At 54.3% G+C, this 26,493-nt stretch overlaps 1 protein-coding gene across 3 annotated transcripts; it reads left to right on the forward strand.

Annotated features, from left to right (window-relative positions):
- The first annotated feature begins 345 nt into the window (after positions 1–345).
- On the forward strand, positions 346–15,233 carry PDCD6 (programmed cell death 6). 3 transcript variants are annotated; one of them, XM_065905482.1, is made up of 6 exons: positions 346–511; positions 1,328–1,389; positions 6,620–6,664; positions 7,520–7,678; positions 11,931–12,040; positions 14,663–15,233. In XM_065905482.1, the coding sequence occupies exons 1-6, from the start codon at positions 417–419 to the stop codon at positions 14,759–14,761; spliced, it is 570 nt and encodes a 189-aa protein (XP_065761554.1). In that variant the 5' UTR covers positions 346–416; the 3' UTR covers positions 14,762–15,233. The 3 variants fall into 3 exon arrangements, with proteins under 3 accessions (XP_065761554.1, XP_065761555.1, XP_065761556.1); XM_065905483.1 differs by having other exon boundaries at positions 7,520–7,672; XM_065905484.1 differs by lacking the exon at positions 1,328–1,389 and having other exon boundaries at positions 379–511.
- The last annotated feature ends 11,260 nt before the right edge of the window (positions 15,234–26,493 follow it).

A 26,493-nucleotide genomic window follows, 5' to 3' on the forward strand; every position in this document is an offset into this window, starting at 1 on the left:
GAGAGAAGTCCAGGAAAGCACAGGAATCTCTGGCGCGTTCTTCCGCTCCATCACCGTCCTTCCCTGGCCTTCATTTGGTGCAAGGACGGTCCATGCTCGAAGGAACTGCCCCCGCCCTTCACGTTCACTCTGTGCCGCGGGAGAAGCAGCTCCCACGCGCGTCCGTGACCCTGGAGGTCGCGTGGCCTCGGCCACCAGCTCCGAGCTGCACGCTGGACCCTGACACGCTGGCCGGACGCGGGGGCGTTGCCTGGCAACAGGGCAGCGACGGGATTGGTCGCGCTCGCTCCCGTGACCGCGCCCCTGGAAGTGGCGCGCTCGGCCCCGCCCCCGCCGAGGCGGAAGTGGAGCCACCTGCCACCGCCCGCTTCCCAGCCGCGCCTTAGTAGTACCTCAGCCCCGCCGCTCCTCGGCCCATGGCCGCCTACCCGTACCGCCCGGGCCCCGGCGCCGGCCCTGCCGCGGGCGCCGCGCTGCCGGACCAGAGCTTCCTGTGGAACGTCTTCCAGAGGTGCGGCCGACCGGCGGGCGGGCGCGGGCAGGCCTCCCCTTCCCTCGGTGTCAGCCCCGGGCCTTCCCCGTCCTGCCCCTCGACCCGCGGTCCGGCCTCCCTCCTGGCGCCGTCGGCCCGCAGTCCGGCCTCCCTCCTGACCCCCTCGGCCCGCAGTCCGGCCTCCCTCCTGGCGCCCTGGTCCCCCGGCCTGCTCCGTCCCCCCAACTTTGACCTCCTCTCCGCCCCGGGGCACTTCCCGGAGCGCAGAGCGGCCGTCCGGAGGCTCGGCCTCCGTCCTCCTCCCCCGAGAGCGGGGCCCTTGCTCTGGGACGAGGGTCTCCCGGGGACGCTTGTTCAGTTAGGGGAGCAGAAACGCGGGCTCGCCGCGGCTGCCTGACACCAGGCGGGAAGCCAGGCCCTGGCTGTGCGCAGGGGACCGTCACCGCAGTGTCTTCGGTACCCGTTCGTCCTTCCAGCGAATCGGCGCCCCATGCTAGAGTGATTCAAGGTCAGGGAGTGACTTAGTTGTCTAAGAGAACCTTTTCCTGTTTGTGAAAAGGACAAGATCTGGGTGGAATTCAGACAGGCTGTGGGAGAAAGGCTTGAGAGAAACGGAGAAGCAGCTTGGCCTTCGGCAGGGGAGTTCCTCAGACAGTGAAGGAGACAGGCTTGCTTATTCCCCAGGGGACTGTGGGAGTGAGATAGTCTAGCAGCCAAAGGGAAAGAAGCAGGGAAATTAATTTAGGATTGACAGGAGAGGTAAACCTTGGTTCTGGCCCTGTATTGCTTTTCCTGCACTTTGAATCGCCAGTTTAACTAATCTTAATTTTGTAGGGTTGATAAGGACAGGAGCGGTGTGATATCGGACAACGAGCTTCAGCAAGCACTGTCCAATGGTGAGTGCACCCGGCCATCTGGACTTGTGAACTGCAGGCCTGACCACCCGTAGTAAATAGCTTCTTTCCTGGATTTATTTTCCATATCATTAAGACTTAATCCCTGACTTGTGGTGGAGGGCTTCCAGGTTTGTTTTGTCAAGTGCTTTCCTGGGTGTCCTGTCAGTGCTTCTCCGAGTCCTTGCTGAGCTGGGGGGCAGCTGCATGGAGGTCACAGGGAAAGCCTGAGAGTTGGAGGCTGGGCTGTGGGCTTCAGGAACCTGGCTTTGTACAGCCGATGGTCCTCCCGTTTATTGAAGGCTGTTGAATTTCTCTGGTAACTGCATCTTGTGACTTCCGGGGAGGGGCACCAAGGTCCCACTGACACTGACGGGGAAGTAACTGGGGATGCTGGTGGCCCTGCAGCCGGATCTCGGGCCTCAGGCTTTTCAGTCGGTGAATGCTAGTCATCCACACAGGGGCGAGAGAATCCCAGCTCTTTGTGCCTGTTCTGGGGGCACATCTTAGAGTCACCTTTTTGCTGGTCTCAGCGTGATTAATCCATTGCCGTGGAGACCTTACTTCAGTAATTACCTGACTTGAAGTAGAGACCTTATTTCAGTAAATACCTGACTGTGTTTCCCTTCTTTTGATCCATCAGACACCACTGGTCCTTAGTTTGTGGTGTCTTCCAGAGGGGTGCCATCTAAACTCGAAGAGGGATTGATTTTAAGAGGTAATGACGATGCTGAAAGGCTCACCCTTACCAACGAGAGCAGGCTGGTGTTGTGGGAGGTGGACGGTGCCTCCCAGGCCTGCACTTGGACTGGAAGGGAGGTGTGCGCCCACTGTGGGTACTCCTCTGTTGCTGTTGGTGAACGGTTGGTATTTATAGGATCATACAGGTTATACTGTCTCTTGAGGATGTCAGTACTGCCTCCAGTTCAGCTGGTTGTTAAAGCAAATGGCTCTGTCAGAACACAGCCTTGAACCAGGAGCCTGCTGGAGAGGGAACGTGTTTAACCCAACCACTAAGTGTGTATCAGGACCATCTCACGTGACCCTGTGGAGTCACTTTTCTTGATTTGCCCTGAGGGACTCAGCTTCTGTTGGGGCTGGGTAAGAACTTACTGGTAGTCACTTAGCCCAGAGGGAGGTAGGGACTCCCTCCCCCCTCCTGCCGTGGCTGCTTCTCTCCTCCATGGGGGTGTGCTGGGCTTTGTGTGGAGCAACTTGTGACGGCTGTTCTACCTGTTTTGTGTGTATCTTATAAACTGTGATTTTTTTTAACCAATCACATTTTCCTCTTCAAATTAGCTGCTAAAATTTTTAAATTTCTAGCTCACCAGTGCCGCAAGCTGAGAATTTTAAGAGGTAAATTTTACTGATAGTCGGGGACCTCTTACTTTCTTAGGCTTTTGTCCTCCCATCCTGCATAACGAGAGTTTGCTTTGTTTTTGTCGTGCTGTGAATATCTTTGTAAATTCTATTAGGCTTTTTCTGCAGGAAGTCTGGTTATGAATGGGTACAGATCGCTCATCCTTTCTCAGCCCCAGAGTAGAGGTAGGTCGCACACTGGAATCAGGATGTGTGACCACATAGCTAGGCACTCCCCCCACACCTGGCGCCATCCCACCTGCCTCCTCCAGTTGGCCCCCTGAAGGCACAGGCGCGCTGTGGAGCGGGCTCTGCTCCTCCTTCCGGGACGCCCGCCATTCTTCCTGGTCTGGGCGCTCCTGTCTCTGCACCCACAGCCCCTCCCTTTCCTTGGGTGCTGCCTGTTTCCTCCTCTCCTTCTGCTGGAGTTGTATCTGCAGCTGTCTCTGGCTACTGGGCCTCAGCATCCTGGATGAAGTTCAAGCTGGTCTCTAGTTTTCGGTTGTATCATGTTTCCCAGCCTCAGTCACTGAGGATGGATGCTGAGTCAGTTCTCTTCCTGCTCCACGAATTCCCAGAGTTGTTAAGATTGGAGTTATTTTGACTTTCAGTTTTCTTCCTGGAATGGACGTCTGTTTTCATATTGCTAAGTTGCTTCAGTCGGGTCTGACTCTTTGTGACCCCATGGACTGCAGCCTGCCAGGCTCCTCCGTCCGTGGGATTCTCCAGGCAAGAATGCTGGAGAGGGTTGCCATTTCCTTCTCCAGGGGATCTTCCCAACCTAGGGATTGAACCTGCGTCTCTTCGGTCTCTTGCATTGACAGGCAGGTTCTTTACCATTAATGCCACCTGGAAAGCCTGTTTTCCTATTAGGACTAGAATATTATTTCAGGAAATTAGTTTATTAGTGGTGGAAAAGCTGAAAGCACGAAAGAGCATGGCTTCCCTCTTCTGTTAGCTCTGCGCTTCTGAGGCACTGCTGGAATCAGCTGAAACTGCCCTGAGGAAGTCCTCGTGGGCCCGGCACACTGAGTCCTTATGTCTTCTTTGCTGGGGGAGCTTTCCCACGGCTGCTCTCAGGGAGGTGTGGTTAAGAGGTGCGAAGAGACGCAGGACTGTCTTGCCATCTAAAATAACATGTCACAAACTATCTTCAGTTAGGTACTTTTTTAAAAAATTTTTACTTCCACATTGTTACTTCGAATTATTGGAAATTAAATTTGCTTAAGCCCCTTTTTTTGTACTTCTGTAGGTTTGCAGTAACATAACATTGGTATACTTTGAGAAAGCATTTTTCAAACTGGACTTTATTTATTTATGGCTGTGCTGGGTCTCCGTTGCTGCAGAGGATTCTTTGTGGTCGCAGTGAGTGGGGTAGCTTAGTTACGGAGCCCGAGCTTCTCACTGCGGCGCCTCCTGTTGAGGCGCACAGGCTCTGGCGCGCAGGCGCGCGCAGGCACAGTAGCCGTGGAGCGCGCGCTTAGTTGCTCCATGCCACGAGGGATCTTCCTGGGTGAGGGATCGAACCTGTGTCTTCTGCAGTGGCAGGTGGATTCCTTACAATGAGCCACCTGGGAATCCCTAGTTGGACTTTAAATAATAGATCATATAATGCATTCTTTTTGAGGTGTTTTTATAAAAATGGACTTCAGTTCTCCTAGAGACCCGGCAGTAGTGCCTCTTTGAGGCTGTAGGTGAAGGTGACTGGTGGGATACGGAATTCCTGACCGTGAAGAAGCGCCAGGGTCCTGGCAGAGTCCACGCGAGCCTGCAGGGTGCGCCCAGCCTGCCTGCGCGGCTCCCGCCTCCCCCAGAAGGGCTGGGCGGCCGGCTCTGCTGCAGTGAAGTGGAAGGGGACGGCCGGTGGTGCTGTGAAAGGTCCGGATCGTCCGCTGATTCAGTGTTGCTGCTGGATGCCAGGACGACTCCATCCACTAACCTCTCACTGAAATCCACGTCTGTGCTAACAGGATGCAATTTCTAGAAAGAAAACTCTGGAGAGCAAGAAGAATATATTATCACAGAGCAGAGTGGCATTTTTCTCCTTTGAGAAAGAGTCGGATATAAATTTGTTAAAATCATCTGTATTCCTGAGGGTTGCAGGAAAACAGCTTGAGCTTCTGGTGTGACCCACCCTGCCCCTCACCCACCGCCTTGGAGCTGTGGCCCTTTCGTGTTCGAATTATGGGTGAAAAGAGTTATATGTCCTCAATGTACATGGAAATACTGTGTGTGTTTCTGTTTTCTTTGGTTCTTTCAGATGAGACTGAGGCAAGACTTATAGGAACAGAGACCATATATTTCTAAGTAGAAGTCTGACAGGAAATCTTTTGCAGGCTTGGCTGTGACATTCCTAGACGCGTTGGTTACCGAGGAAAGCGGGTGGGAATGTTTGAAATTGGGGTTGGCCCTGAAAGCTGCGTGAGGGTCACTGGCACCGAAGGGACTCTTCCTGCCCAGTGTGTCCTGGGCACCTAGCAGGCTGTTAGGTCTGCTTCTCTGTGTCGCAGTGCATTTTCTTAGAGGAGGTTGTAGGTTTTCAGGCCGACCCTCTGGTGTATTTGATATCTAGCATTACTGAAGCATTAAGTGCAGCATCACTAGGGGCTGTCAAGCTTTGATGTTTAGTCTGAGGCCACAGGACCCGGCACGCAACAGAGAGTCTATTCACTGTTGGATGTTGTCGTGACCCCTTGGCTTCTGTGGCGAGTTGGCCCAGTTTGGGTAGCAGGAAGGGCCAGTTAAAGGACCAGGAACCTGCCTCTGCCTCCTGAGCTGGCCAGCCTGCGGGTCTCCTGTCTCCGTGCCTGGCTCAGCCCAGGATGGCCTCTGCTGTCCCCAGTTTCTCCTCCTCCAGCTCTGTCGGCTGGAGCTCCGATCCATCCACATGTCACTCTGCCTCCACAGGGGCCTGGCCTTTATCTTGCAAAGTGCCTGTGTTTGCAGCATCATTTAACTGTTTTACTCAAGTCACTTCTGTTTAAAATTCATTTGCCGATGTGACCAGGACGCCCTCCTCACAATCGGGATGAGCAGTGGGCGCAGCCTCCTCTTCCAGAGTCTGCAGAATGCTGCGGCCGCACACAGGCCCCCAGTGGGCGGCCCCTGTGGACTCCTGGTGTGGGCACAGCCAGCATCAGAGGGAGGCTGTAGGAGGCAGGAAGAGTCCAGCAGCTGCATTTGGTCCCTCAGGCTCCAGGTACCTGGTGAACATTCCATCATCACAGCTTATGAAGGGTTCTAAATTACTAAATCTGTCAGAGTGAACAGTTCCCTTCATAACAAATGTTTGGTAAGATCCCATTACTGTTCTGAAAGTAATCATGGAATGATGCATTCTTTTCACAGTTTCAGAGAAGATAGTGTGTTGCCCAGCCTCTTACTTTAGGAGGAGCACATAAGCCTGTCTTCACGCTGTAGTTACAGAGCTCTTCGGCAGGTTCACTCACCGTGTGTGCCGCCGCTGTGGGCGCATGGGCAACGCTGGTCCTGGAGCGGTGGTGCCCCTGGGAGTGGGGTTTTCTGAAGTGCAGTTGTGACACTCCTAGCAGGGCTGAGCACCCTCTTCTCAGCTCACCTGGTACTGTGGGTCTAGGGAGTTCAGTGAGTGGTAAAATAACCGTTTATAGTTATAAAGTGAGGAGGGGCGAGCTGCCGGGTGCAGGTCTTCATGAGCAGCTGTGAACGTGTGGCTGGACCGGAGTGACTCTTGGGCAGCGTAGACAGGACCCGTCGTCTGGGGGCAGCCTCCCCACTGAGGTCTTGTGGCTCTCAGGTCTTGATGTTGAAAGCTACTTACTTTCTCTGGCTTTTGGGGTTACAAACCGGGGATTCAGAGATTCTGCTCTGTCTTAATTCCTGCTGTTTGTTTCAGGCACCTGGACTCCGTTTAATCCAGTGACTGTCAGATCGATCATATGTAAGTATGGGCAACCCTGTCGGGCCTGTGCTCCTGGCTGATTGTCTTCTGGGTGTCCCGCCTGCCCCACCATCCCTGAGCCTTCACTCAGCGTCTGCTGTGCGCCCCGCCCTCATTCCCGCACATGCTTCCGTTCCCCCTGAGTTGCGCGGCTGTGACTGGAGGAAGCAGCTGAGTTCTCACGTGATGAGTCACTCCACTGGAGTGACTTCTATGCACCCCAGGAGCACTTCAGTTTCCTGAAGAGGCAGATGGCGCACTACGTTTTGTTACCAGTGTCTCAGACTGAGATTTCATACATGCCTCTCTGTCCATTTTGCATGCAGTTATATGTAAATGTAGTTACAAGTTCTTATTTGGACCTGAAATGAGGCTGATTTTTTAAAAATGAAAGGTGGATCTTGCTTTAAAAAAAAGAACAACCCAAAAGCCGGTAGTCTTTTTCTCATTGGAACAGGCCTCCCTGACCGAGCCCTCTAAGGAGCTCCCCCTTGGGGACGCGAATCCTCTGGGGAATGGATGGGCAGCTCCAGGAACCAGACCTGAGCCTGGAGGGTTGGGATGGGCTCCTTGACCCCTCTGCACCCTGGTTCCTTCCCAAGAGCAGGCATGCCCAGCTTTTGACGAACATCCCTCTGTGTAAATCATTCTTATTGTGGATCTACCAGGGTGTTCGGCTTGCACATCCCTCTTCACAGCCACCTCACGCCCACCTGGCTGATGTAGGGCTGGTGTCACCACAGTCCCTGGGGACCTGCTGGCCGAGTTCTGGGCTGGTCCTGGGGGAGCCAAGCCTGCAGAGCTGTGGGTGCACCTCTGCCCTGGTTCCTGCTGAGCCGTGCCCTTTCGCTTCAGCCATGTTTGACAGAGAGAACAAGGCTGGCGTGAACTTCAGTGAGTTCACTGGTGTCTGGAAGTACATCACGGACTGGCAGAACGTCTTCCGCACATACGACAGAGACAACTCGGGCATGATCGACAAGAACGAGCTCAAGCAAGCCCTCTCAGGTTTCGGTAAAACACTTGTCTTGACTGCATAGCTATTTCATTTTGGAGCCAAGGGCCATAACGTGTATCTTGTTGCTTTATTCAGCTTAATGATTTGAAAGTAGCCTATGTGAAATTTTGTTTACATCGCAGTTTTACATTTTTGATGTTTCTTTATCATGCAGGCTTATATTTGACTTGGGGGCTTTTATGCGGTTTTCCATCCAAAATGAGATAAGGGCTATGCAGGAGTTTTCTTTTGTGAAGTGGTGTCGCAGTCACACTGAGAATGTGGCTTTCAAAAAGTTTAAAGTGAACGAGTCAAGATAAAACAGCTTACACATATAAAGCAGCTTCTGTTCCCTGACATGAGAATACACGGACCGATGATAAAATGCCCACAAAAGACGCGCCCGTGGGTTGCATGGAGCACAAGCGTGAGCACGGAAGCCCTCATTCTCAAGTGTGTACAGCCTGCGTGCTTGCTGTGCTGTGAGCGGTGCTCCCATGGTGCCTTCCAGAGCGGTCAGCAGGCCTGGTCCCGGGGCTCACCTGGGCCTGTGGGGAGCTTGGGGTTCATGAGAACGGACGCAGTCATTGCACCAGAATTCTGGTTTGACGGGCGTGAACCCCCCGGCCCTGTGTTCGCTGGGCCCTCTGTTAGGAGTAAGAGTCCAGTGCACTTTATTCTGGCTGTTTCTGGTTTCAGGGACAGAGTACATTTCAGTCCTTGTGGTTATCGCTGTGCTTCTCCCCCACCCCTCTTGCTCTGTGTTTGTCCTTTGCAGCTGTCTTCTCCTCTTTGTCTCTGTCTTGCTTTAGAGGCTGTGGGACCCCACAGAAGTTTGTTTCATGAGCCCACCAGGCGCAGGTTAGGATTTGGGCAGGACATTGGCCCCGGGTTCTCTGGATTGGAACTTGGAATGCAGCTGACCCTGCTGTGCCCGTAGGTGGGGGGCTGAGCATTAGGGGTGTCCCCCACAGAGCAGTCCTGAGCAGGAGGGAGCTGGAGGCCTGGCCGACTGGAACCTGGACCCTCTGAATTAATTTCCAGGCTGGTGATCTCAGCACCGACCACAGTGTTTCTAACCTTGTCAGGCCTGGAACCCACTTTTTCTTAGTGCCAGCACCCGTCATGTCCTGGACTCGTGTTGGAAATGTTGAGGTTGACCAGCCGGTCTCTGGCTCTCGGGCCTGCGAGTCCTGGTCAGACCCAGGAGGTCAGATGCTGATAGGCTCCACAGTGCGGGGCAGAGCCAAGAGCCTTCCTGACTTTCAGCTTTTCCTGGAGAAAGGACATACTCTATTGCAGCATTTCTTCAGTTATTCCACAGGTTTCCTTCCTGCCCTTGGTCCTCCATTTCTCAGGACTCCTCTAGCTCCTTATCTCCCACCCAAGGTGACTTGTCAACCTTTGCCGGTTACTTGTTAGTAACTGTTAGAAAATTTGCCCTGGTAGTGAAATTTCCTCTTTGGTTTTTAAGACCAAGTGTCTGTCAGTCAAGCTGGAGCTGCATTGCAGCTCAGCAGAAGCGTGAGGGAGTCAGGGCGGCTGGAACCCTAAGGTGCCCTCTGACCTCTCACCCCCCTACATGGGGTCTCAGGCCTACCCTGGCAGGGCTGTGTGACCCTGAATGGCCCACCTGCTGGATTTGATGGTCCATCTGTTCATCTTTTAAGCTTTTATTCCTATTAGGTGCTCCATAATAGGAATAAAAGAGCCTCTTGATAACGGTGAAAGAGGAGAGTAAAAAACCCGACTTAAAACTCAACATTCAAAAACCTAAGATCATGCCATCTGGTCCCATCACTTCATGGCAAATAGATGGGGAAACTATGGAAACAGTGGCAGACTATTTTCTTGGGCTCCAAAATCACTCTAGATGGTGACTGCAGCCATGAAATTAAAAGCCACTTGCTCTTTGGAAGAAAAGCAATGAGCAACCTAGACAGTGTATTAAAAAGCAGAGACAGCACTTTACCAACAAAGGTCCATCTGGTTAAAGCTCTGGTTTTTCCAGTAGTCACGCATGGATGTGAGAGTTGGACCATAAAGAAAACTAAGTTCCCAAGAATTGGTGCTTTTGAATTGTGGCGTTGGAGAAGGTGTTTGAGAGTCCCTTGGACTGCAGGGAGATCCAACCAGTCATCCTAAAGGAAATCAGTCCTGAGTCTTCATTGAAAGGACTGATGTTGAAACTGAAACTCCAATACTTTGGCCACCTGATGCAAAGAGCTGACTCATTTGAAAAGACCCTGATACTAGGAAAGATTGAGGGCAGGAGGAGAAGGGGATGACAGAGGATGAGATGGCTGGATGGCATCACCGAATTGATGGACATGGGTTTCAGCAAACTCCCGGAGTTGGTGATGGACAGGGAGGCCTGGCGTGCTGCAGTCCATGGGGTCGCAAAAAGTCAGACATGACTAAGTGACTAAACAGCATGTTTTGCATGCCAGGTACAGAGACTGGAAAGTAAGATGTGTGTAAGGCAAGGCCACACACTCCACTTGTGGGGGACAAACAGTCCTGCTGTCCCTGACAAAGGCAGGCTCCCCACCACAAGCACCCCTCCAGCACTCCCGCCCCAGCCCTGCACCCAGCCCCTGGCAGCCTGAATCCAGCATGGTTTGTGGGGACGTCATGCGGGGGCAGTGAGCCTCCAGTTACTCGTCGCCCTCGTTGGCTGCTTTCCGTCTTGTGCTGCACCTGCTCTGCCCCTTTTAATGCAGCGGAGTCCAAGCCCTGCCGCCCATGTGCCCACTCTGCATCCTAGAGCCTGGGCCGTCAGCTGCCCTGACCAGGTTAACGGCGTCGTTACGGTCGGGTTGACCAAGTCACGGCCCTGACAGGGCCATGGCAGCCCCCACCCCTGTCTGTGCCATTGGCTGCGTCTGTCCTCTGCCATAGTTTCTGACTGGCATCCGCTTTTCTTCCTGGTGCTACAAGTGGGCGCTGGGTGGTCAGTGGAGGCACCAGGCCACCTCGCTAGCTCTTAGGGAAAAAGGGATTGTTCCCTCCACTGGAAGTGCAGCCTTGGGGGAGGGGGCATTCTAGGAGGACGTGCATGACACACAGTGAGGTGGCGGGCAGGGTTTCCGCCTGCCTCACTGGCCTAGAACAGGCTGCTGAGGTGGGTCCACATCTGGGATTTGGAGGGCGGAGTGGGCCCAGCGGTTCAGCGGACCCAGTGGCACCTGTCTAGTTCCGCGAGCCCCGGTCTCTGTAATGCTGTGTCCCTGTCACCGTCTGGCCATCCTTCCCCAGCCTGGGTGGGAGCCCGTGGAACAGCAAGGGCTGGACAAGCACTGCCCTGCGCCAAGTCCCAAGCGCACGCTCCAGCCTGGCCTCTGTCTGGCCACAGGCCGTGCCAGGTGTAGGAGGGTCCTGTCTGCTGCTCAGCTGCAGGGCCGGGGACCTGGATTAGTTCACGGGATGTGAGGAGCTCGCTGACCACTCTGGAAGGTACTGTCACGTGTGTGCACATTTGACTTTTTCAGTAAAGTGATGAAGTGCTTATATAGGTGATTAACTGTGACATTCACTCAGATAATAGGTGTACATATCCTTGCAAAGATTCCAGCGAGACTGAAAAGTGGTAAAAATATTTTGCACCTGGATGTTGTCTCCTGAATAAGTAAGGAAGCCACGGTCACACAGGTGGTGAGACTGGGGGGTGGGGAGGGAAGGGCTGAGAGAGCCAGGGTATCCCTGCTGGAGGCCAGGCCGCTCAGGCACTGGAGGGGGAGTCGAGTCACCGGGACGGCCCTCCGGAGCTCCCTCTGAGTGCAGCTGCCGCATCCTCGCAGCCTTGACGTCCTGATGTCAGGGAACGGCTGATGCGGGGGAGGGGCCATCAGTTAACTTCCTGTCCTTAAGTTTACACTTTGTCTCCTTGGGAGCCTTAGTGAGGTTTTATTTTGCAAAGCATTCTCTAGCAGCGAATAATCCAGGACAGCTGAGTTATTGACAACTTCACCACTAGGTTAAGAATGAAGTAAAGTTTACCAGTAAGGGCTTTTAAGAAGGTTGATATTCCAGAAGCCCCTGCAGGGCGACTGTAGCGCTGGAGTTGGTGTGAACGAGTGACTCCGTGGTCCCTCCAGGAGGGCGCCTCCGTGGGGCTGAGCGCACAGTGCAGAGGCTCTGTGGAGCTCTCGGCGCCTTGCCATGTGCTTGCCCCCGGGCCTGACTGGGGGGCCCCATTGTGTTCTCGGGGCTGGGGGGAGACTGGGTTCCGGGGCGGGCATGGGGTTGACTCTGCCCTCCCCCCTTCAGGGTACCGGCTATCTGACCAGTTTCACGACATCCTCATTCGGAAGTTTGACCGACAAGGCCGAGGGCAGATCGCCTTCGACGACTTCATCCAGGGCTGCATCGTGCTGCAGGTACCGCTGCCAGAAGGCCCGGGGTGGTGGGCAGTGGGCACCTGAGGCCCCGCACTTCAGCAGTTGAAGCGAGTCAGACGCGTAAGACTGGCTCTAGAACCTACAGAAGTGAGTGTGCTTTTTGGAGAAGTAGCTAGTTCCGTTAAATGGAGGTGTAGGCAGCGTGTCCCTCCTCCCCTGGAAACCCTGAGAGCCGTGCATTTGGAAGGGATCCAGCGGGCGGTTTACATGAATACCTGGTGTTGTGTTGTGTTTCTTCCTGAGTATTGGAGAAGGTTTTATCGTGAGGCTTGCGCCCCAGCAGGAGTCGGGAGCAGTGCCTGATGGGCTGATGATTGCAGTGCCCGCCGCCTCGCAGGCCTCTCCGAGCTGGCTCCTCCTGCGGTCCCTTGGCTCACCCAGGAGGAACCAAGGGCGGGCACACCCTCTGAGGGTGGAGGCAGCAGCACCTGACCCGCCTGGCTGTTCCCACACAGGCCCTGCTCCTGTCTCCAGGTGGGGGGCCAAGTTCTTTAGATTTCAGCTTTAGAAAACGCAATGAATTGGTGTAAACCCTTATGTCTCTCAGAGTCTTTATTGTGAGAAGTCTCAATAATAATAATAGCGAAGACAACCCATGTGCCCATTATTTAGAGTCACCAGTTACCACCTCATAGCCAAGTCCATATAATACTCCATTTGCTCATAATTCTGATACAGTTCCATTTATGGGAAGCAAATGTGTTTTCCAGAAGTATTTCAGTAGAACCCGGCCCTGAAAGACACCCTTGCTGTTTACATCCAAACCATTTTGTTGTCTTTAGAATCTGCAGAGAGGTGTGCAGGGCATGAGGTTATCAGTGTGACTGGTAACCTGGGGGACATTCTCAGGGCTCTCCTTTTCACAGCGATAGTTGAATGACTGAGGTTTCTCTCCCTGACCTGCTGTCCTGATTTCTTTCCTGGGGAATCTGGGCCGGCCAGGCCCTGTGCTTCAGTGGCTCATTGGAATGCCAGGTGTCTGGTGAGGTGAGTTTACAGGGCTTCTCTGGTGGCTCAGACAGTAAAGAATCTGCCTGCAATGCTGGAGACCTAGGTTTGATCCCTGTGTTGGGAAGATCCCCTGGAGGAGGGCATGGCAACCCATGCCAGTTTTCTTGTCTAGAGAATCCTGTGGCCAGAGGAGCCTGGCGGGCTGCAGTCCATGGGGTCACAAGGAGTCAGATGTGACCGAGCGGCCAACACTTTCGCTTCTGTGCTGTCAGAATATGTTAGGGATAGGTGTGATATAGAAATTTCACCAGGATCTGTGGGTTAGGATTTTCATTTGAGGTTATGTCCCCTAGGTAACCAGCTGATCCTTACGTCTGCATAAGCAAAGGTCATCCTGTGTCGCTTTCAGCCCCTGGAGTAACAGGGCCGAGTCCTCTCTGCCTGTAGACGGAGCACAGACTGTGGGCTGCCCGCCGTCCAGGCCTGGTGTCCCTGCCCCCGCCCCTTAGAGAAGGAGCCCAAGCTCTGCACAGAGATGGGGGTCAGAAAGGAAAGGCTCAGCTGCAGGCTACCTGCAGAAAGTCCTCAGAAGCCCTCAGAGGTGTTTTCTTTCATCTGCCTCTTTTGAGAAAGAAAAAGCCTTTTTGAAAGTAGTTTTTATGAAACAATGTGAAAAGTGGTAGAAATCTTCACGTGTTAAGAAAGGGAAACCACGCGTGTCTCCCAGCAGAGGGGACTGCTGCTGTGGTTTCTGTGGTCTGTATCACACTAGCGCTGGCCACACAGGAAGCTCCAGCTCACCCCCACGTGGACCGTCACCTGGGTCAGCCTGTTGATTGTTGGCCATCGATCTGCCCAGCTTGGGACAGAGAGGGCCGGAATTGGAGACGGGTGCGGGAGGCTCGGCTCACAGGCCAGGCTGCAGCCTTGCTTGGTCCTGGGGCAGGTGGACAGGCAGCTGCCAAGGTCTCAATGAGACTGGGCGCTGTCTTCTCCTGTCTGGGCTCTTCTGAACCTGTGGTGGTTTCCGGCTTCTGTCATTCAGGCAGTGCTGACCTGGCCGCCCCAGTCCCTGTGGTCTGGTGGCTGGACTTGTGAACAGACTGAGGGGGAGCCCTGGGGGCTGGTCAGCCAGGAGGGGATGGGGAGGGTGGGCATTGGGACAAGGGACTGGGCTGGCACAGAAGACCCCACCCTCTGGTTCTGCGGCCAGGCTCCCCCCCGGGGGGGCAGGTTCTTGGGGCCCAGTGGGGGCTGGTTTCCTTTCGTCCTGAGAAGCCTGTCGCCAGAACAGAGGGGAGCCTTCAGGGAGGGTCCTGGGAGAATGGTCTTGGGGTGGGAAAGGAGGACCCAGGCACATCACCCACTGTGGGGAAACCTTGTTCTGGGGCCAGAGGGCCTACCAGGACCCGGGGCTGTGGCCTACACACTGGGCTCCCCCCACCGCCCGCTGCCCTGCCTGACCCCCATCTCCCGGGCCGACCGGCCTGCCCTGCGGGTTGCCAGGGACACCTGCCCTGCCTCCCTGTGCTGGGGGGGATGTGGAGACAGGAGCTCTTCTGAAATTGGGTTCCTGAATGTCTGTTTACCAGTACATTGTGTTCCTTGTTTGGTAAGTGTCAGGTCTAAATACCTGCTGTTTTTCCTCAGAGGTTGACAGATATATTCAGACGCTACGATACAGACCAGGACGGCTGGATCCAAGTGTCATATGAACAGTATCTGTCCATGGTCTTCAGCATCGTATGACCCTGCCTTTCTGCAAATACCAGCATGACTTATGGGGAAAAAAAAGACTGAAAATGCCAAATCTCTTACCTTTAATGAAACAGACACCAATGCAGTTAGATACTGTTCTTTCTTTAAATTTTGTATAACTACTATTTGGGGACCCAACTGTATATATGTGGATAAGCTGGTTAACGTTTCCCACTTGTAACAATAGTTATATCTTTCCTTAGATACAGACGTTTGATATGAGGCTGTTTAATTGTGCCATGAGGTAACATAATAATGTTTCAGGTATTCTGCTTGCAAAAAGCTTATCATGTGCTTTTTTAGATAGCTCTAGTTCTAGAGTGGAAATGCTTTATTAGCCAATAGGAACTTTAAATAATATGGAACTTGCACAGAAGGCCACTCACGTGCCTTACTTTTTAAAGGGGGTTTACTGTATTCACTTGAATGTGCAGCATAAGCAATAAAGCACACGTATCCTTGTGCCCGTCTGTCTCAGCTGCACTCACCTGGAGCTCCGAGGCGTCCAGCAACCTGGGGTGTCCCCTGGCCCTGGTCATGGGAGTCCCAAGATTTGTCCATCCTCTGTGACAGGAGTTGGTTTACATTTGGTAAAACTTTGGAAATACAAATCCAAGTTTAATTTGGAAAGGAGTGGTCTTTCTTTCACTTACTAATGGTGTACCTCTGCCCTCTGATGAACTTGATCAAAGTTTTTCACATGTGAATGTGGAGCAGGGGTGCAGCCGGCCCCGCCCCATGTGCTCAGCGTCCAGCCGGCCCAGGTCCCTGCACCTGCCCCCGCAGATTCGCTTCAGGCTCCTGTGCCCTCGCCCTTTAAAGGTGCCTCCCTAAACCAGGATTTGGGGCTGGGGCTGTGAGATTTGGGCTGGGCTTCTGGGTGGGTGTCAGTGACCCATAAATGGATCTGGGGCATCAGAAACTGGGGGTCCATTTTGGGGGACCTGTGCTGGTGGCAGATAGGAGCCTGGAGAGCTGTGAGTTTTATCTGCAGTGTCTGATTACAAGGAACATCACTGAGCACAGTACCTGGGGTTGAGATAAAGAATCTGTGGGGCTCCAACTGGCCTTGTGAGCTCATGGTCGAAGTCCCAAGGGGTTCTCTGAGGATTCCACGCCTTTACCCTTCATGGATCTCTACACTTTGAAACACTTCTGAGGACACCAGCCCACATTCACAAGTTGTACTTCAGAGGTCGGTTCCCAAATTCCTGACTCTTGAGGCCCGGGACATCCGGGTGTGCAGCTTGACTCATCTTGTACCTGGTACCCACTGCCTCAGCCAAAACTGCCCCTAGTCTATCTCCCTGTCTCCCAGTGGATGGAGGTGTAGACAGTGTGACCCACTTCCCCTCTGGAGGTTCCCCAGTAGCAGAGGTGTCGATAGTGGACCCACTTCCCCTAGAGGTTCCCCAGTAGATGCAGGTGTAGACAGTGGGCCCACTTCCCCTGGATGTTCCCAGTAGATGGAGGTGTAGATAGTGGGGCCCACTTCCCCTGGATTCCACAATAGATGGAGGTGTAGACACTGGCCCACTTCCCCTGGAGGTTCCCCAGTAGATGCAGGTGTAGGCAGTGGGTCCACTTCCCCTGGAGGTTCCCCAGTAGATGGAGGTGTAGGCAGTGGGCCCACTTCCCCTGGAGGTTCCCCAGTAGACGGAGGTGTAGATAGTGGGGCCCACTTCCCCTGGATTCCACAATAGATGGAGGTGTAGACACTGGCCCACTTACCCTGGAGGTTCCCCAGTAGACGGAGGTGTAGGCAGTGAAGCCCACTTCCCCTGGAGGTTCCCCAGTAGACAGAGGTGTAGATAGTGGGGCCCACTTCCCCTGGATTCCACAATAGATGGAGGTGTAGACACTGGCCCACTTCCCCTGGAGGTTCCCCAGTAGATGGAGGTGTAGGCAGTGGGTCCCTCCTCCCCTGAAGGTTCCCCAGTAGATGGAGGTGTAGGCAGTGAAGCCCACTTCCCCTGGAGGTTCCCCAGTAGACGGAGGTGTAGGCAGTGAAGCCCACTTCCCCTGGAGGTTCCCCAGTAGACGGGGGTGTAGACAGTGGGCCCACTTCTCCTGGAGGTTCCCCAGTAGACGGAGGTGTAGACAGTGAAGCCCACTTCCCCTGGAGGTTCCCCAGTAGACGGAGGTGTAGGCAGTGGGCCCACTTACCCTGGAGGTTCCCCAGTAAATGGAGGTGTAGGCAGTGAGCCCACTTCCCCTGGAGGTTCCCCAGTAGACGGAGGTGTAGGCAGTGAAGCCCACTTCCCCTGGAGGTTCCCCAGTAGACGGGGCTGTAGACAGTAGACCCACTTCTCCTGGAGGTTCCCCAGTAGATGGAGGTGTAGGCAGTGGGCCCACTTCCCCTGGAGGTTCCCCAGTAGATGGAGGTGTAGGCAGTGAAGCCCACTTCCCCTGGAGGTTCCCCAGTAGATGGAGGTGTAGGCAGTAGGCCCACTTCCCCTGGAGGTTCCCCAGTAGATGGAGGTGTAGACAGTGGGCCCACTTCCCCTGGAGGTTCCCCAGTAAATGGAGGTGTAGACAGTAGGCCCACTTCTCCTGGAGGTTCCCCAGTAGATGGAGGTGTATGCAGTGAAGCCCACTTCCCCTGGAGGTTCCCCAGTAGACGGAGGTGTAGACAGTGAAGCCCACTTCCCCTGGAGGTTCCCCAGTAGACGGAGGTGTAGACAGTGAAGCCCACTTCCCCTGGAGGTTCCCCAGTAGACGGAGGTGTAGACAGTGGGTCCCTCCTCCCCTGAAGGTTCCCCAGTAGACAGAAGTGTAGGCAGTGGGTCCCTCCTTCCCTGGAGGTTCCCCAGTAGACAGAAGTGTAGGCAGTGGGTTCACTTCTCCTGGAGGTTCCCCAGTAGACGGAGGTGTAGACAGTGAAGCCCACTTCCCCTGGAGGTTCCCCAGTAGATGGAGGTGTAGGCAGTGGGTCCCTCCTCCCCTGAAGGTTCCCCAGTAGACGGGGGTGTAGGCAGTGGGTCCCTCCTTCCCTGGAGGTTCCCCAGTAGACAGAAGTGTAGACAGTGGGTCCCTCCTCCCCTGGAGGTTCCCCAGTAGACGGAGGTGTAGACAGTGGGTCCCTCCTCCCCTGGAGGTTCCCCAGTAGATGGAGGTGTAGGCAGTGGGTCCCTCCTCCCCTGGAGGTTCCCCAGTAGATGGAGGTGTAGGCAGTGGGTCCCTCCTCCCCTGGAGGTTCCCCAGTAGACAGAAGTGTAGGCAGTGGGTTCACTTCTCCTGAAGGTTCCCCAGTAGACAGAAGTGTAGGCAGTGGGTCCCTCCTCCCCTGGAGGTTCCCCAGTAGACAGAAGTGTAGGCAGTGGGTCCCTCCTCCCCTGGAGTTTCCCAAGTAGACGGAAGTGTAGGCAGTGGGTCCCTCCTTCCCTGGCGGTTCCCCAGTAGACGGAGGTGTAGACAGTGGGGCCCACTTCCCCTGGCGGTTCCCCAGGTGTGGATAATTGGTCCGCAGTGGGTGGAAGTGTGGGCAGCATGGTCCCTCTCCCCTGGGAGGTGCCATGCTTGTTTGTCCCATGAGCTCTGGCCTGCACAGATCGCAAGCTTAGAGGGAGGGCGGGCATCCGGCATTTGCACTTTGGGCCCCTGTGATATGGGCCCCTCACCATCCTCTGTCCTCCCCACCCCTGCAGTACCTTAGGCCCTGGATTCCCCCTGGACCCCAGGATCCGGGATCGCTGAAGCTGGTCTGGGGTGACAGCAATTCCCAGCTTCACTGAGGAACCTGCCCAGTGCACGGTCTGCCTTCAATTTCTGGAGATCCCTGGGACCTGTGCCCAGACAGAGCAGACAATGAGTTGCCTGCTCTCAGTGTGGGCCGGCCGCCGTCAGGGACCTGTGCACATGTGATTGGGGGCGTCCCCTGATTCAGGGAAGTGAGGGAGAGAGAAGTTGCAGAATTGCAAAGAGGTCTGATGTGATACAGATGTGCTCAGGTGGCGCAGTACACAGAGTTGGTGCAGGAACACGAGCCAGTGGTAGAGACACACAGGTGGGTGGTAGGGTACTCACAGGCACTGCACACAGGTGGGTGGCGTGGTATATACTCTGCACGGACCCTCAGTGGACTCTCGGGTTTGTACCGGTGCACGTACAGGTGGGGGTGTGCGGGCTGGGAGCGCGGCTGCCGCGGGAGAGGCAGGTGAGTTAAGGGCTGGGGGGTCCCCAAGCCCCGCCCAGGCCGCCCAGGCAGGCGCGCAGGAAGATGGGGACCCCTTCCCTCCAGGGCCACACCTGACTGGTCTCAGCCCCAGTCGGCCACACGGGGGCGGTGCTGTGCCGCCTGGAAGGCCGCCTGACCCTGGGTCTCACCCAGACCCGAGCTCTGACGGCAGGCGTGGAATTTGCAGAAGCAACAGAGAAACCCGAGGGATCAGGGCACCCGTCATGAGGGTGGAAACAGCTCTGGGGCTTTTTCTTTGTCAGGATGCTTCACGCTCAGGCCGGCCCAGGGCCCCTGAGAGTCAGTTCGGGGATGGGGCAGAGGAAGGGCTGCGGGAGGCCGGCCCAGCCTCGTAGCGGGGAGGGGTGGGGGGAAGGGGAGGGGAGGGGAGGCTTGGGACGGGGCGTGCAGGGGGCCGGGCCATCTGCGGCCTGCCTGGCCACTCGGCCCGTCCCTGGCTGCCTTCTCTCGCGCTCCTTCCCCACGGGTGTCATGAGCTGATGACCCAGCTCCGTGTCTGACTCCCAGGAACACGACGGATGTGCCTGAGATGCCGCCGTTCTCACCTAGCTTCCAAGCCCAGTTCTCCACGAAGAAGGTGGTCGTCCGGCCACCACCCTGGTCACCACTCGTCCCCACAGCCAGCTGGGGGAGTCACCTGCGCAGTCCAGGTGAGCCTGGTCAACGGGGGAGCAGGCGGGGGCCCAGGGTGGGGGGTCGGGGGCTGCAGGCGGAGCTGATGTGAGGAGCAGTGTGCGGTGTGGCTGCATCACTGCGCCTCCCCTTAAGGGCAATTGTGAGGATGACTGTGAGCGTGAAAGTGTGCCAGGGCACACGTGAGGATTTCATCGGTGTCCAGGCTGGAGGCCCCAGGAAGCCAGCCTGTGTGAGTCTGAACGTACCTCTTGGGAAAATGGGTAAAGGCAGAGATTCTTACCTGTTGTGTGATGGTTAAAATATACATAACAGAAAGTTTACCATTTTAACCAGTTTTAAGTGCACAGCTCACCGGTATGAAGTGCACGCAGTGCTGTGCAGTCTCACACTACCTTCCGTGTGACTCTCCGATCTGTGAAGCCGGGGCGCTGTCCCCGTGAACACCAACGCCCCACCCCCGCCCACCACCCCCTGTCCCAGGAGCCCGACTCCTCTGGGCCCCTGTGTGAGCGAGTCCTGCAGGGTCTGTCCTCCTGGGACTCCTGCACGTCGATGAGCACCAGGTCCTCAAACCTCACCCATGCTGGAGCCTGTCTTAGAATCTCCTTCCTTTTTAAGGCTGAATAATTGCCTGTTGTATGAATGGACCACTGTGTGATCATCCCTCATCTGCTGATGAACACTCGAGCTGCTTCCAGCTCTTGGCTGTCGTGAACATGCTGCTGTGAACCTGGGTGGACAGGTTCCTCCTGGAGACTGTGCTTTCAGTTCTTTCAGTTCTATCCCCAGAGGTGGTGGATTATATGGTAGATCTATGTTTAATTTTTTGAGGGACTTCCATCCTGTTTTCCACTTGACTGCACCATTTTACATTCCCACCCACAGTGGCCAAGAGCTCCACTTTCTCCATATCTTGCAACATTTATGTTTTGCCAACTTTTATGTTTTGACTGGTTTTTGGTGTTAGTTCTATAAGGTCTTGTATGTAGGTCTTCATAGAACTGTTCAATTTCAGCTTCTTTGGCATTAGTGGTTGGGGCATCTACTTCGATTACTGTGATGTCATTCATAAAGGAAATCAACCCTGATTATTCATTGGAAGGACTGATGCTGAAGCTTCAATACTTTGGCTACCTGATGCAAAGAGCCAACTCATTGGGAAAGGCCCTGATGCTGGGGAAAATTGAAGGCAGAAGGAGAAGGGGGTGACAGAGGATGAGATGATTGGATGGCATCACCGACTTGATGAACATGAATTTAAGCAAACTTCAGGAGATAATGAAGGACAGGGAAGCTTGGTGTGCTGCATTTCATGGGGTCATAAAGAGTTTGACACGACTAAGTGTTTTCTTCAAAGATGGAGAAGCTCTATACAGTCAGTAAAAACAAGACCAGGAGCTGAGTGTGACTCAGATCATGAACTCCTTATTGCCAAATTCAGACTTAAATTGAAGAAAGTAGGGAAAACCACTAGACCGTTCAGGTATGACCTAAATCAAATCCCTTATGACTATACATTGGAAGTGACAAATAGATTCAAGGGATTAGACCTGATAGACAGAGTGTCTGAAGAACAATGGACAGAGGTTTGTGACATTGTATAGAAGGCAGTGATCAAGACCATCCCCAAGAAAAAGAAACACAAAAAAGCAAAATGGCTGTCTGAGAAGGCCTTACAAACAGCTATGAAAAGAAGAGAAACTAAAGGCAAAGGAGAAAAGGAAAGATATACCTATTTGAGTGCTGCATTCCAAAGAATAGCAAGGAGAGATAAGAAAGCCTTTCTTAGTGATCAATGCAAAGAAATAGAGGAAAACAATAGAATGGGAAAGACTAGAAATCTCTTCAAGAAAATTAGAGACACAAAGGGAACTTTTCATGCAAAGATGGGCACAATAAAAGACAGATATTCTGTGGACCTAACAGAAGCGGAAGATATTAAGAAGAGGTGGCAAGAAAACACAGAAGAACTGTACAAAAAAGATCTTCACCACCCAGATAATCATGATAGTGTGATCACTTACCCAGAGCCAGACATCCTGGAATGTGAAGTCAAGTGGGCCTTAGGAAGCATCACTATGAACAAAGCTAGTGGAGGTGATGGAATTCCAGTTGAGCTATTTCAAATCTTAAAAGATGATGCTGTGAAAGTGCTACACTCAATATGCCAGCAAATTTGGAAAACTCAGCAGTGGCCACAGGACTGGAAAATGTCAGTTTTCATTCCAATCCCAAAGAAAGGCAATGCCAAAGAATGCTCAAACTACCACACAATTGCACTCATTTCACACGCTAGTAAAGCAACGCTCAAAATTATCCAAGCCAGGTTTCAACAGTACATGAACTGTGAACTTCCAGATGTTCAAGCTGGGTTTAGAAAAGGCAGAGGAACCAGAGATCAAATTGCCCACATCTATTGGATCATCAAAAAAGCAAGAGAGTTCCAGAAAAACATCTACTTCTGCTTTATTGACTATGCCAAAACCTTTGACTGTGTGGATTACAACAAACTGAAAAATTCTTCAAGAGCTGGGAATACTAGACCACCTTACCTGCCTCCTGAGAAACTTGTATGCAAGTCAAGAAGCAATAGTTAAAACTGGACATGGAACAACAGACTCATTCCAAATAGGGTAAGGAATATGTCAAAGCTGTATATTGTCACCCTGCTTATTGAACTTATATGCAGAGTACATCATGGGAAATGCCAGGCTGGATGAAGCACAAGCTGGAATCAAGATTTCTGGGAGAAATATCAATAACCTCAGATATGCAGATGACATCACCCTTATGGCAGAAAGTGAAGAGGAACTGAAGAGCCTCTTGATGAAAGTGAAAGAGGAGAGTGAAAAAGCTGGCTTAAAACTCAACGTTCAGAAAACTAAGATCATGGCATCTGGTCCCATCACTTCATTGGAAATAGGTGGGAAAACAGTGGAAACAGTGGCAGATTTTATTTTTTGGACTCCAAAATCACTGCAGATGGTGACTGCAGCCATGAAATTCAAAGACACTTGGTCCTTGGAATAAAAGCTATGGCCAACCTAGGCAGCATATTAAAAAGCAGAGACATTACTTTGCCAACAAATGTCTGTCTAGTCAAGGCTATGGTTTTTCCAGTGGTCATGTATGGATGTGAGAGTTGGACTGTGAAGAAAGCTGAGCACCAAAGAATTGATGCTTTTGAACTGTGGTGTTGGAGAAGACTCTTGAGAGTCCCTTGAACTGTAAGGAGATCCAACCAGTCCATCCTAAAGGAGATCAGTCCTGGGTGTTCATTGGAGGGACTGATGCTGAAGCTGATACTCAATACTTTGGCCACCTGGTGCAAAGAACTGACTCATTTGAAAAGACCCTGATGCTGGAAAAGATTGAAGGCAGCAGAAGAAGGGGACAACAGAGGATAAGATGGTTGATGGCATCACCGACTCAATGGACATGAGATTGAGTAAACTCTGGGAGTTGGTGATGGACAGGGAAGCCTGGTGGCTGCAGTCCACGGGGTCGCAAAGAGAGGGCCTGACTGAGAAACTGAACTGAACTGAACTGTAGCAACTAAAGAATGTTTTGACAGTAGCCGTCCTAATAAGTGTGAGATAGTATCTTATTTGTGGTTTTTATTTGCATTTCCCTAGTGATCTGTGAAAAAGCCAACTCAAAACTCAATATTAAAAAAAGTAAGATCATGGCATCTGGTCCCATCACTTCATGACAAATAGAAGGGGAAAAGGTGGGAGCAATGATCAGATTTCTTCTTCTTGGCTCTAAAATCACTACGGATGATGACTGCAGCCATGAAATTAGAAGACACTTGCTTCTTGGCAGGAAAGTTGTGACAAACCTAGACAGTGTATTAAAAAGCAAAGACATCACCCTTGCCAAGCATCCCTGACCATAGTGTGAGGGTTTATTTCTGGGCTCTCCGTTTCGTTGGTCTATACTTAACTGTTTTACAGATGAGAAAGGCAAGGCTCAGAGAGGACCCATAATTTGGCCGAGGTCATGTGGTCAGTGGTGCTTAGGCTGGGATTTGGCGGAAGGATGCTCTGGCCCTCCTCTGTTCGTGCAGAGGTGGGTGCACAGGGTGCCCATCGGACCCAGCCACTCTTCCCACCAGGTCCCCCTCCAGGCCAGCTGTGCTGGGCCCTCACCTGGCTCATATAGGTTCAGACTAGCTTCCAGTAATGAGGTCTCATTGAAATTGTCTTCAAACAATGCACAGAAACACAGAGGTAAATGTCTGCCCCAAGAACGCAGGAAGGGCAAATTCCAGGGAAAAGCTGACAGTCTCCTGAGAGCCTGGGGAGGCTCAGGAGGGCAGGGGCAGGGGAAGGGGGGCACTGAGGGTTCCCTGAACAGGGAGCCCCTCCACCCTTGAGCAGGACCCACCCCCTGAGATGTGCCCACAGGTATGCACTGCCCAACAGGCCCAGCGCTCTGCCCACCTCGAGCAGTGCCTCCCTTGGTGAGAAGCGCGGGATGGTTCACTCGGCATCTGTAAGAGGGCAGAGCAAGGACCTGAGGAAACAGCTCAGAACTCCTGCTGTCCAAGGCCTCAGAGACGACCGAAGACATCGCATCCATCAGAAAAGAACCACTCCTGTTCAAAGAAATGATACAGAATGGAAGTAGAACATCTGGAAGGGAAAAAGCTAGAGAAAAGAGCAAACTGTGGGGAATAGAAATTCAGAACAGAAAAGGGCCTTTCCAGAGATAAGGTGCATTCGGGAGGACCGCAGGGGAGCAGCGGCGCAGACAGGAGCAGGGAACTCTGGGGGAGCCGCCCTCAGCCCAACAGGACAGTTTCTGAGAAGGTCCCCCACGTTCCTCGAACTGGGAAGCTCCTGCAGGATGCTCCACAGCCCAGATGGAGAAGGGGCTGGGTCCCCGGTAGACAGAGCCCCAAGGGGGGCCCGGCGGGGCGGAGGCGGGGGCTGAGGCGGCCTGACTCACAGGCTGCGGAAGGCTAGCTTCTCGGACACCAAAGGATGTGGGGGACACGGCAGGTTCAAAGAAAGCCAAGTGAGTCATTGTTCGTGGGGACCGGTTGTGCAAGAAAGGAAGTAGCTGTAGTGAGCTGCCCGTCCTTCCCTCCTCCCCCGCCCCGTCCCTCGCCCCTCGCTCCTCTCTCTCCCCTCCCCCTCTCCTCTCCTCCCCACTCCCCTTCCCTCCTCCCCACCCTCCCCCTCCAACCTCCGTCTCGCCTATCCCCTCCCTCCCCCCTCCCCCTTCCCTCCTCCCCACTCCCCTTCCCTCCTCCCCACCCTCCCCCTCCAACCTCCCCCTAGCCTATCCCCTCCCTCCCCCCTCCCCCTTCCCTCCTCCCCCTCCTCCTTCCCACTCCCTCCCCTTCCCCCGCCCTTCTGCCCCCACAGTGGCTGCTTCTGGGCTGTGAGGCTGTAGCAGGTTAGGGTTAGGGATGAAGTTAATAGATGAAAATTCCTGCTGCCTGCCCCCTCAACAAAAAAACCCAATGTGGGGAGTGAGGGAGGTAGGGGTGGCCTCTGCCTGAAGCTGAAGGAAATGCCGGACAGCATTCCACTCAGAAGGAACAGTGCCTGCGAAGCCCCTGGAGCAAGAGGAGGGGAGGGCAGAGCCTGAGGGGCTTGGCTGCACCCTGTTCACAAGCAGGGTTCCTGGGGGTCCTGACCCCCGCCAGGCCGGAGGGCACAGTCGCTCGTCTGCTCTGTGCCCTGGGGCGGGAAGCCCTGCCTGGCTGTGCAGTGGACCCGGGACACACTCAGCGAGGCACACTCGGGGATGGGCCTCAGGCGGTGGGGGGCACTGAGGCACTCCGGGTCCCCCCTCGCGCGGGGACAGAGAAAGCGCCGCCCTGAACGAGGGCTGCTTGGGCAGCACGCTGTCCCCCGGGCCCATGTGGCTTGGCTCCTGGCTGGGCACCTGCAGAGTGACCGCATACCCCTGTCTGACCCTGAGGAGGCCTTGGCTGTCTGGGGGCAGGGTGAGGGGTTGGAGCAGGCCGGTGAACCCTGGGGGAGGGCAGGTGGGCACAGCAGGGATGGCAGTCAGGCTCGCGTAGCAGTCACGTCACCCGCCTCCCAGGATGGCAAGGCTGGAGCGCGGACGCGTACACCCCGTGAGCAGAGAAGGCACCGGGGATGGTCTCTTTTCCAAGCCTCTTCCCTGCCAGGTGGTGGCTGCCCTCTCACCCTAGGAGGACAAATGATCCAGGCAAGAGGAATTTGTCCCCGGCTGGTTGGACCTTCCTTGCCGGGGCAAGGAGGGCGGGGAGAGGGGGCAGACTCAGCAACCTGGAGCCTATTTACAGTTGGGGTTCCCGAGTGCAGAGGGAGGGCAGGTTCTGAAGAGAACCCCACCCGAGTCGCAGCCCCAGAGGGAAACTGTGGGGGGCAGTGGGCAGGGTGGTCACGATGCTCAGTCTCTCAGTCGTGTCTGACTCTGCGACCCCACCGACTGCAGCCTGCCAGGCTCCTCTGTGCATGGGATTCTCCAGGCGAGAACACTGGAGTGGGTTACCATTTCCTTCTCCACAGAGTGGTCATGATGGTGAATAAAACAGGGCGCCCACAAACTGTCGTGCGTCGCACTCTCGGTGTGGACTGTGCCCCGCTGAGCTCCTGAGAACACTGCCGGGGAGGCCCGGAGCCACCTTCGCCCTGGTGGGAATGGCACCCAGCGGCTATCACTAAGGGGGTCACCCTGAGTCCCTGGGACTTCAGAGGGGGCACCGCCCTAGGAGGGGTGCCCTGTTTGTGTCCAGTCCCAGTGACGGCCTCCAGGTCTGCAGAGGCCGCGGGCTCTGGGGCAGGCGCAGCCTACAGGCTTAAGGCGGGGTGGCTGGGGGCGGGGCGTGGACACTGGCTTCTGCACTCGCACGGGGGCGGCCCGGGAAGAGGCAGCAAGAAGC

The sequence above is a fragment of the Muntiacus reevesi genome, chromosome 14, assembly GCF_963930625.1.
Source record: "Muntiacus reevesi chromosome 14, mMunRee1.1, whole genome shotgun sequence".
In the NCBI taxonomy this organism is placed as follows: domain Eukaryota; kingdom Metazoa; phylum Chordata; class Mammalia; order Artiodactyla; family Cervidae; genus Muntiacus; species Muntiacus reevesi.